General features: G+C 43.6%; 1 protein-coding gene across 1 annotated transcript in view; it reads left to right on the top strand.

The window, feature by feature from the left end:
• The window catches only part of slc20a2 (solute carrier family 20 member 2), a 51,370-nt gene extending 39,785 nt beyond the window's left edge, over positions 1-11,585 (top strand). Inside the window, 2 exon segments of the mRNA XM_030060345.1 lie at positions 854-938; positions 6,714-11,585. Coding sequence (XP_029916205.1) covers positions 854-938; positions 6,714-6,878 — 250 coding nt within the window. The 3' untranslated portion in view covers positions 6,879-11,585.
• The last annotated feature ends 487 nt before the right edge of the window (positions 11,586-12,072 follow it).

The following is a 12,072-nucleotide window of genomic DNA, read 5'->3' as shown; positions in this document are numbered from 1 at the left end:
TTTAGGACCTGGGCTACTGTTTTTACAGAAATGTAATCCTCATTGTTGCGTGTGTGTCTATGAGTGTCTATGTGTGTATGTGTGTCTGTGTGTGCGTGTGTGTATGTGTGTGTGTGTTAGGGGTGCAACGATTCATCCGTTGTATTGATGATGCATCGATTATAAATTCTGCCAGTTCAACCGCATCGATCTGCTGAAAGAAATCGATAGAATGAATTGCTCTGACTTCAACTTGAATCGATACTAAATACTTTGAATTGAAACATTTTCAATTCTTAAAAAGGAAAACAAAAAGAAAAAAAGACAGACCTAATGTTTAGAGGATATAACAGAGCACTATGAATTGCACTGTTTTTGTGTTTGAGCAGTTCTGTTGTCTGATTATTTTCACATTACAGATGAAAAAGGATAGTCTTATATTATTGCATGTTATTCAATAAATTAAAACATCTTGGCTAAAAGTACAGGACTGAATCGTTGAATTGTTGAAGTGGATCGAAAAAAAATCGAATCCAATTGATTTTCTTTGAAGCCAAAGATTTTCACCCTTAGTATACATGTCTGTGTGAGAGAGAGAGACTAAGAGAGGGGAAAATTACTGCTGCTTCTTTCTTTTACTGTGTGTGTGTGTGTGTGTGTGTGTGTGTGTGTGTGTGTGTGTGGTCCTTAAGAGAGCTTTTGTATGTGCTGCTGCGGTGAAAGTGGATGCTGGAACGCGGTTGGACTGTGCCATCAGCAGCACGTCCCGGGACGTTACAATGAAGGATGTCTCTTAACCCCTCCTCCTTCCCCCTGCCCCCTCCCTCCTCCCCCCTCCCCCCTCCTCCCCCTCCCCCTCCTCCTTCCTCCACAGTGGATTCACTATTGAACTGGCTTCTGCACTCACTGTCGTGTTGGCTTCCAATATCGGAATCCCTGTCAGTACCACACACTGCAAGGTATGACTGAGTGGAGGCGACTTCACCGGCCCGAAACATGGCCTCTCAAACTCCCAAGGTATCTGCAGGGGACAGGGAGCTCACGCTGCCCCCCAGGGCTCAGAGGTGGAATTACATGCACCAATCCAGCCAGAGCCAGTGTCTCTGCTGTCTCCATGTTTATTACAGTGTGTTTGTCAGGCTGTGTTTTTACTGTTCTTGTTTTCCTCCAGTTTTGTTTGCAAGGACATCCAGATTTTTTTTTTTTTTTTTTTAAAAAAGCATTGGAACACCACAGTTTGCCAAAGTCAACTAACATATTTTTTTTGGCATCAATTCACTGTGCACACCTGACAATCGCCCACGGGCATGACTATTTATCCAGAATCGAAAAAAGACAATCAAAACATTTTTTTTTTCAAAGTGCAGGCTTGTCCAGCCCTGGGCAGCAGCGTGCAGCCCCTCTCCCCTGTTGTTTTCAGGAGCAACGGATCCAGGCTGCGCGATGTAGCGGACCCCTGCCACCCCAACCTCTCCCTGTCTCTTTCCATCAACATGATGTCTCATCCTGTGGTTCACTCCCACCAACTGTTTCCCATTCCACCCTCTCAGCACTCACGGCATGGTTTGGTGTGTGGGCCCCTCCACCCTACTGTGCTTGGCTGCAATCAAACTCCCGCAATCCTGACCACCGACCGCCCCCCCTCCCCTCCACCTATCTCACTTGTTTTCCACTTTTTTCCCTCTCCCTGTCCATCTCTCTGTCTCTCCTCTGTCCCCATCTGTCTTCACAGCGGATTTTGCATTGAAGTAATGAGTGCGCTAACAGTGCTTGTTGCATCAAATGTGGGCATCCCAATAAGCTCCACCCACTGCAAGGTATTGGAGTCGTGGTAGTGAAGCCGTGCTAGAGAGCCGACCTGGAGCTCCATCTCATCGCTTCACCCATAGCTGTCAATCGACAGAGCCAATCGCAACTCAGCCGAAGTTGCAGTTTTGACCTCTCGTGCACTTTTCCTCCGGCAGTGAAGCCTCGAAGTTTCCCGTCTGCCGGGAGCTTTGAAGAAAAATTTTGTGGGAATTGGCTAAAAATACAGTCGTTAGAGCATTGTTGTACCAACCAGTCTTTACAAGTTCAAGCCAAAAATGTGCACATCACATAGAGAGCAGTTTATCACAACCTCATGGCTTTATTTAATGATGTGAATGCACTAATATTTGGCATAAGAGGCATTTCGTTGCTATTATTCTGATGTCAAGTTTTGTCCTGTGGCTGCTGCAAAAAGTAATGCAGCCTCATTCACAGTATTGCAAGCACTGCAAGCTCAAGTTTGATTTTCCTTAATCAAATTTCTGATCTGTCAAGGAATGAACATGAACGCATGATGGGGGCATTACCACGCTTGCTTTCAAATCATATGACCTGTACTGTTTAATGTGACTGGAAGCTACTGAATGCAATGTTGCAACAGTGACCGACTTTGTTTTTTTTTTATCCTTTTCATGCAAATGGTTAGAAACATCAGTCCATGCTGCTGCCTAGAAGGAAAAATACAGGAGATTCAAAACTGATATTTAATTTCTGATGATCAATTTGTCTAAAAATCAACATCGCCATCCATACCCTTTTTTTTTTTTTTTTTTTTTTTTTTTGTAAATTTCATTTCTCACCCCTAAATACCCTCTATTTTCCCCCTGAATCCTCCAATAATCAACTGCTCTGCCAATATGCTAAATCTAATGATGATTAGAGGTGTCAGACTATGATGGTGATTGATTGATGAGGTTGATTGTGTCTTGGGGATCCACAGAGGTTGTTGGCCAATGATAAATAAGAAAGATTCTTATTTATCTCTCATGTTGATTTGTAATCATATTTTTTAAGAAACTGTTTGTCTTTATTTTAAAAGATAAACCGTAAGATTGCTAAAAGTGATATCGAAAACACTAAGGGCCCTATCTTGTGCCACCCGCTATCCGCTGCCACGACCCGCTACCCGCAAATTGCGGATTTAGGAGCTTCCGCTATCCCTAAACGGTATCTTGCGCCACCCGCTACCCGCTATCCGTTATGCCGACTGCATCATTTGCGCCTGGAGGTGCGTCGTGGGCGTGTTTCATGCGCTATCCCTAAAGTTGCTATCTTGCGCACACACTTTAGGGATAGCGGATAGCGGGTGGTCAGGACCACCCGCTATCCGCTATCCCTAAAGTGTGGGCTGTTAGGAGAGCGCGTCCAGGCGGCTTCAATGCGCGCCCCGACGGAGCCTCGCCACACACACGGTCGGACTGATACCGGGACGCCGCCGGAATGGACTGAGTATATTATTCATATAGACTGTTTAGAGGAAAGACTGTTTTAATTGGACACTTACGCCAGCACGTTTATTGTTTTATCATAAGCCAGCAGCTGTGCTATATTTTTATTTTTAATATTTTATTTGCCCAATCTACCTTGTCAATAAATTAGTTTACACATAGTTCCACCTCTGCCTCTTGTGTGTGTGTGGTGTGACCCGGGATTTTACTATATCAGTACAACCTTGTGACACGTCCACTTGGGCACATGTGGCTCCACCTCCCGAATTAACTCGCCTATAATATAATATATAATATGTATATAAAGCCAACTTGCTTTAGCCTCAGTAGAAGCCCTGAGAAAATCTACCTCCCTCTCTTCATTGCGGGTTTAGGATTTAGGATTTAGGATAGCGCAGCCTGCCCTTAAAGGCAATGGCACCTGGCACACTGATTGGTTTAACTGGCGTAACGCCCAAAACACACCTATTCATAATATAGCGGGTAGCGGAGGTGTTTTGCGGATAGCGGGAGGTGCACAAGATAGCAACTTTTACGGGGGAACGCCTCTTCCTAAATCCTAAATCCGCAAATAGCGGGTTTAGGGAGTCTGGCGCAAGATAGGGCCCAAAGTGTGTGTTAGTGTTCAGAAAAAAGCCTACAACGCCTGACGAGCTATCCCAGATGTGCGTGAGGGTGTTTGTGTGCGTGAGAGAGAGCAGCTACGGGCATCCAGTCGGTCGTTTCACTCAATTTTGTCCAGATGCATTTTATGCATGTGGTTTCCATAATTTCAGTAGAGTGAAAGCCGAATGGATGCCAAACCCCCGATGTGTGCCGCACTATAGTGTGATTATGTACAGTGACTCGTTTCGAAAGCTCCAGAGGCACAGTCAACAAAATGCTGAGGTTACACTCAGTTCACGTTTTGTTGCCGCATGCCTGAAATGCTGCACATAGCTGTCCACAAACCACCTGAGCCACAAATTTAGGCACTGTCACATGCAAGATGGATTTTCCAAAGATTTCATGTGAACTACATGCAATTCAAGTCAGTGCTATTGTTACATGCTAAGCCTCAGCTCAGAGTTGCTGTTCTCATTCCCTTGTCATTGTCAAAACATTTATAGCATTCCCTTTTTTAGAGGCGAAATTATCCTGTAGCTCATTGCAGATCTGACTGCCTTCTTTCTTTACAGGATAAATTAGTTTAAGTTTGAGTAACAGTATGACTGTAACATGCCGAGTCCCTCTTGACCCGGCCTTCCAGATTTAGCTGCAGTGCAACAGAGGCCGTCTCCAGTTACCCTGGCCGTATAAGAGCAGGCTAATGCACCTTAAGCCCCGCCCACCTGCACTGTCATGGAACCAGTCACTGCACATGGTGGTCATGTGACCTTGGAGCTGCCACTCCAACACACTAAATTGCCATAAATGTAATAGAACTGAGACGTTTTCCTCTTTGAAAAAAAAAAAAAAAAATGTGATCCTCATTTAGCTCTAGTTTTGATTGTTAAGGTGAGTGAAGGGTGTACATGCTGGAAGTCTGACATATGCAGAAGTAATCAGATTACTTGTGGACACTTGAGGAGCTGCTGAAATGTTTTGTTGTAAATGTATAGCCTCATGCAGCAGACAGCACTTTTTTTTTTTAACATCAGAACTGCCGATTTCAGACTTCCATGTTTAGACTTGAATTCAGTGAGTGACGAGTGCTCCAATCAGCTTGCTCTGACTAACCCAGACATGGTTTTGGCCCAGGCGGTCATGAGGAGCAGAAAGGGTTTGTACAGGCTTTTCTGTCCAGTTGTGTCCTGAAACTCCTGGTTTGACCCATTACTAATAAATACTACTACCATTGCTACAAATAATAATGATAAACTGTATTTGTATTGCACTTTTCAAGACGCAGTTACAAAGTCCAAAGTACAGAACATGATAAATTGATGTGCAAAGTCAGGATTTTAACAGCAAAAACACAAATAAAACATAAGAGCTGATGAAACAAAGTGTATAATAAAAAGTGAAATAAAAGTGATAAAAGAGACATAGAAACAGACAAACAACAGATTTCCTAATAAAAAGTCTTCCTGTAAGAGTGAGTTTCAACAGGTAACTGAAAAGAAGACACTGAGTTTGAACTCTTGTGTTGAATCTCACTTAGGGCCGCCTGCATAACTTGTCGATCTACTTTTTATGTTTGCATCGTGTTGACAAAACCAACAGGGGGACATCTCTCCACCGATTGAATTACTTTTGAAAAGAGGCTTCGTTTACAAATTTTAATATGCAACAAAACGGAGATGCTACTTGAACAAACTTCCTGTCATTTGACTATCGATCCATTCAAACATTGGCTAATAACATTAAAAATAAATAGTCTGAGTAAGATTTGTTCCCAAATTGTCAACACAGGAGCTCGTCTTGTCTTTAGCCCAAATGCCTCTGGTGCTTTTCTCCACCCCAGAGAATCCCTTGGTGTATCAGCCCAAAAAAATCAGCTGGGCTCTGCATGGCTTTGTGCGCCAGAATAATTATCCAGCTGGCTATTTTGTCAACAAGCACTAGAGCCTGCTTTCATCGTTAGCTATTGTGCAAATCAGATGATTAAGATTTATAAGAGGACAGTAATGGTCAGATAGAGAAGAATCATGCTTTCTGTTGTGATGGCCAAGTTGCACACGGAGCAAAGCAGCCACCTGTTCACAGCCAGTGTTGCCCAAGAGACGACCTCCGGTGTGACCGCCAGGGTTGTGTTATGTCACCCGAAACACCCTGGATAGGCCTAATAGCTCCACGACCATGTGTTAGCCAACCTCCTCCGGGGTCTCTAACATGTGACTTTTATCTGCTTGTGGCAGACAAAAAAAAGGGGCTGGAGAAAATACGAGGCTGACGAATCAAAAGCTGCGATGTCCATCTTTGAAAATGCAGCTGAAAACACAGTGTGGCGAGCGTGGTGACGTCATCGTACGGTGATGAGATTTCAAAAGTCCCAGGCAGCCGGTCAAAGGATTCCAGCAGACAGGAAACCTCTTTTTTTTTTGTTTTTTTTTTTATTTAGAGAAGAAAAGTCCCCAAGATTTTATGAGGTGAAAAGGTCCCATGAATAAGACCACAGGACCACTAGAAAGTTCAAGTTTATTTAGAGCCACCAGTAATTCACAGTCTCAAAGGGCTTTACAGGCTCATGGTCTACAACAAACAAAGCAGGATGACACACCCTGTCCTGATTTAAACCCTCATAGCGTGCGATAAAAACACCCTCCCCCTCGGAAAATAACAGATAATAGGAAGTGCGGTCCTCCTCCTGAGCAGGCAGGAGTGTAATAGTTGCCGATCAAGTGGGCGAATTATCAAATTAAACTGGAGGAAAAGCCTGGACAACCCGCAGCTCTTCAGTGTCTCAGTGACCTTGCCATTTGAGAGATTTGTTCTGTGCCGCTGCTGATTGTTTTGTTTTACTCTCTCTCTCTCCCCCCCTCGCTGGGAACCCAGGTGGGCTCGGTGGTGGCCGTGGGTTGGATCCGCTCCCAGAAGGCGGTGGACTGGCGCCTCTTCCGCAACATCTTCCTGGCCTGGTTCGTCACAGTGCCCGTGGCCGGCCTGTTCAGCGCCGCCATCATGGCCCTGTTCGTCTACTGCATTCTGCCCTACGTCTGAGGGCGCTAGGCAGGGAGGGAGAGCGGAGGAGGGAGAGGAAGAGAGAGAGAGAGAGAGGGAGAGAGAGAGACCTGGAGGAAAATTAGAGCTCGAGTGTCGAAGGCATGCAGACAGAGGAAAAGGATGCAGATAGCGGAGGGAAATGAAGAGAGGGAATGGATGAAGGATGAAGGAGTTAGGAGACAGGAAAGAAGAGAAGGAGGGGACAAGAGAGGGAGGAGAGGTAAAGAGACGGACTTGGTTGTACTGTGGAGGGTGAGGAGGGTTGGTTCACATGCTGCCTGGCTCAGTAGTCCAGAGATCGTTTTAACTCATTGGAGTTTCCGATCTGTTTTTGTTTAATTTATTCTCTTTTCTTTATCCTTTTTTCTTTGCATAAGAAAGTGTGTATCCAATGTGTCCATCCTACCAATCAACCTGCTGTACATATAAGACAATAATAGGGGTTTATCGATAGCCGATTTTTAATGTGGTGGATTGGAGAAATGAATGCAGCAATTTCCTTGTTTCCTCATTAGAAAACATGGACTTAAAAAAAAAAAAACACACCAGTAATAATGGTAACAAAAAAGTAACAAAAAACACAATAACAGGTTAATTTTGCACAAATAAGTGACATGCCTGCATATCTAGAAACATTTATCCTTTGCGTTCCTGCTGCCTGCAAACCCAGGTAGCATAGATGGTCCAGTACCTACTATTCTGGAAAAAAAAAATAAGAAGAAAACTGTAAATACTGTAATATTGGATTAACTGAGTGTGGTTTGTTGTATTGCAGCTTGCTTTACGGTTAAAAAAAAACAAACAAACAAACAAAACACACAAAAAAAAAGACGTGCGTGTGGTCAACCAACCCATCCTTCATCTCATCCTAACATGCTAGCCAGGAAGGTACAACTGGGGCCAACAGAGAGGAAGCCTCAGAGAGGGGAGGGGGGGAGGGGGGTGGGCTGTCGGTCTGCTTTCATTTTCTACATGATACTATCGAAAACCTGATTTGTAAAAGAAGAGGTGATTATATCAAGAGCTCCTTTATGTTTTAGAGATGGATATCATATTTTTTAACGATGTACTATACTGTAATTTGTACTGTAAATACTGTCCTCAAGAATTTGAGGGGGAGGGGTGGGGGCCATAATGTTTTTGTTTTTTTTTTCATCTCCTTAACGTTGTATCAGAGGTGCCTGTTTGCCTCGCCTCTTCATGATGTCATACATATGCATCACCCCTGACACTAAGGCAGAAACACACACACACACACACACACACACACAGGCTTATCAGCTGGCTGCTGGGTTTCTGAGGTCGACAGAAGAACATTGACCGCGTTGAACTTTTGCCAGTAAAAGCTCCTCTCATCTAAAAGCGGCGTTTAAAGTGCAAGTAAAATGATCTGACCTCTTCACAACAGACAAAAAAATAAATAAATAAATAACAGCCACTTTGCTGATGACCCTCAGGGGATACGCCATTTCTTCCAGTTTTATCGTGCCGGTAATTTTCCTGCAGACTCGACAGTATTGACAGAAAGTTCTCCAAGCTTGACGCGTTTCCCTCCGGAAAGGCGAGACAGTCGAAGAGAGTCGCACCATGCCAAAGTTAAGCTGAGACACCCGTCGCCATATCAGCATGCCAACGTTCATGTAGAATCGTGATGTGTAGGTGCAGCCGAAGCCAAAATCTGGGGAGGGATGGGGCCGGCGGAGGGAGACACATATGCACACGGACGAGGTCCCGCGTGTGACCTCTGATGACCTCTGTAGTCGTAAGGTTTAACCACAGGAGCCGCCGTGTGCTCCCTAACACCGAGGCCTCCTGACCTCTGCAGTGCCCATATTCAGAACATCTCACATCGCCTAACTCTGTTTGCCAGTGAAGCAAACTGTCCTTTAATCCTGGATTTATCAGCCTGTAGTCCTTAATCTCAGTCTCATATCGTGCTAAATCAAAGGCGGTTCTCCAGCGTAGCCCCTGTTTCCGAGCCCCATCATGTCAGGCGGCGGTCTGCCGTGTCATATCAAACATGATTCAGCCAAACTTTGTTTCCTTACAACTTCACACACACACACACAAACACACACACACACACTTAGCCACACTTCGGTAGGCCGAGAGAGCGGGACTGACTTGAGTTGTGATTGAGCTCCAGCCGCATGTGTAGCCATTCAAAAACGGGCTCTTTGAAGGGGAAAAGCGCCGAGGCCGATGATTATCTGAATTTGCATCTTGAAGCGCTAAAGGTTAGAAATCGGCGAACGCGGCGTGGTTAGATGTCACTTAATGTCACGGGGTAAAGTTACAGCGGCCCAGTGTCGGGGTGTAGAAGCCACTCGGTCATGGAGAGATCACAAGGATCATTATTTTTGATTGAGATGGCATCGGGGGGATAGGAACTGATCATCACCAGCTTTTCAACCGGGTCACCTGACCTGTAGATGAACAAAATCTAAAGCTTTTTTTTTTCTTTTTTTTTCTTTTTTTTTATTATTATTATTTGAACAAACCCAACGTGAGGTGTTGCAGGTTCTTTTCTTTGTTGTGTGTTTCTTAATTTTGTTTTTTTTTTTTTTCCTCATGAACAAATCTATGCTTAAGTGGCCACTTGCCTTGTAACGTTGTGTTTTTACTGTGTGCAGATACAGTAAATAATTAAGTACTGTGGTGTTTACATCGTAACCATTTCGTAGAGTATCTTAAAAAAAAAACTGTTGCCTAATGATGCCAATGAAAGACAAACTATTAACCATGAATTTAAGTGCAAGAAAAAAAATAACCAGAAGTGTCTAGAGAGAGAGAGAGCGAGCGAGCGAGCGAGCGAGCAAGTGTGCGCGCGAAATGACTCAATGTCCTCGTTTTTGTTTTTGTTTTTTTTTTTGTTTGTTTTGACGTAGTAGTAGTGCTAATCATGATCCCAGAGTCACTTTACACTGCTACTACAACACGTTAACACTACATGTATGGGTGCAATTCAATAATGAAGAGAATAAATAGAGAAATTTCATCAAGACTATATATTTTTCTACCATATCTGAGTTTTAATCTGGGTGAGCTACCAGACACTTTGGAGGACACGTGGCGGCTCGATGGGAAGTCGGCGAGTTATAAGACTGATCGTGACAAAACCCTGGCAGACGGTCTTATTTCCTCTCTCTGGTGCCATGTGCCACAGACCCGCTCAGCCCAGTGTGTTCTTTTAACATGTAGATTGATGTGTCGGTTGCCAATAGATCAGATTTTTAAATTACCATTTTTATTTTTGAATTTTAGACGAAAACACTTTGTAATTTTGTTTCCCTACTGCTTTCATCATGAACTGTGAGAGTGGGACGTCAGCGCCTTGCCAAAACCAGGAAAACGGATCTGTGGGACGGTCTGAGGACTCCTTCCTCGATGGAGGCCTGGGAATGGGCAGCAGTAGAAACAAGAAAAGTTATGGAAATAAATCTTGATTTTTTTTGAGAAGCTGAAAAAGTGTGTGTGTGTGGGAGGGAGGGGGTTCCTCGTCTTGACAGTTGACCTCCACTCTTGAAGCTCATACCTTTTTCCTTTTTTTCGAAGTGGTGTGTTGCACAGGGGGCTGCACAGACCTGCGGTGTGAGATTCTTGATAGACTCTTATTACAATATAAATGCAAGAATGGACCATTTAAAAAAAAAATCCCATCATGCACAAGGTGTCTAGCCTAATATAGATCATACTTTCCCATCATTTTTCAATCAAGTGTGAATTGTGCAGTCCATTTGGCTTGGGCATGAATTACTGTAACCTTCTCACTTTGCAAAATCATCTTTGTCTCTTTCTAAAAAGGAATAACAACTCGGAAAAAAAAATTATCTGTAAAATTCATAAGATTCAGCTCCATTGCATGGGATTTTTTTTTTTCTTTTGCTTTGCCTGGTCAAGCAAAGGCTGAAATCCTCCGTGTCCCTCCATGTTGGACTGCGAGGTTTCTTTACAAGCCTCAGCCCTTCAGATGTCCGATTCTCTGATTTATGTGGCACACAAATCAGTACACCACCAGGCTCTGCAGACCCCCTCTGGAACCCACACAGTCATTTTTTTTTTCCTCCATGCATTCTCAGTCCTGATAGGCCGAAAGGGATGCACTGCTCAAGATAGAGAGGGACAGCATTTTTGACCAATCAGTATCAACTCATCAGTATGAATCCAGTGGTGTGATTGCCATTGAGGGAGTTACCGTGCCTCTGTTGCAGCGTAACTGTTCGCCCCTCTCTAGAGATCACTACAGAAACAGAATGTGCAGTGTTTTCTCCCTGAATGTGCAATAAAAGCTGTTTCTTGTGAAGGTGCTACTACATTGCTGTCACTCAGTGGTTGTGTAGGTCCACCTAACCTGGTGTAATGGCGCCCTCTCCTGTTTGCGTGGCATTACCACCACCTCACCAAGGTGGAAGGGCATCAATTTTGACCTTCATCTGGATGTGGCGTGCTGTCTCTAGCTAGTTTTCCGGTTCGTCTTGTAATAGACTGTGCTCCTTGGCTGGCCTGCAGGCTTTACAGCTCTGTGTTGTCTTTTTACTGTTTGCTATTTAACTGTCCAGTCCTTCAGAGGAAAAAAAATACAAAAATGTATCAAAAAAAAAAAAAAAAAGAAAGGAAAAAGTAGCCTGGGCTTCTACAAAATCTTAAAGCTCTTCTGATTTGCATATATCGTACTGTAATGTTGTTTTATTTAAAAATTTTAGTGAAAAAAAATGTCTGCATTTAAACTAATTAAATTATGGGAATTAAAATTACAAAGAGTACCTAAATGTCTCTGAGTTGTGTGTCTTATTTTACAGACTGATGGGGCTGGGGCACTGGGCTTGAGCTAAAAGACATGAGTTGCACAGCGAGCAGGAAACACATAACACATAAAGCATTTCTTCATGTGGCTGCTCTTGCCGCTTAGTAATTTATTAAGGGCCTTCCATTAGTGAAATCACAGAATCATAACTCCAAATGACAAAATTTCAACTGCATAGTGCCCTTTTTATTTGTTTACTTACTGTTGATTGATCACCATATAGAAATCTTTAGACAAAGGCAATAATGTGCTTGATAATCTGTGTAGTCTAGTGGAAAACTTAGATTTTATTGCTGACTTTATATATGGCCAGTACGCACAGGCATTGTCTGCCACAGCGTTCAGCTTCCTGGTTACCTTACCGCTGATTGCATGTGTTTGGTTTCC

This window comes from Myripristis murdjan, chromosome 9, assembly GCF_902150065.1.
Source record: "Myripristis murdjan chromosome 9, fMyrMur1.1, whole genome shotgun sequence".
NCBI lineage: Eukaryota > Metazoa > Chordata > Actinopteri > Holocentriformes > Holocentridae > Myripristis > Myripristis murdjan.
The sequence above is the reverse complement of the archived record's forward strand: the minus strand, read 5'-3'. Positions and strand labels throughout refer to the sequence as shown.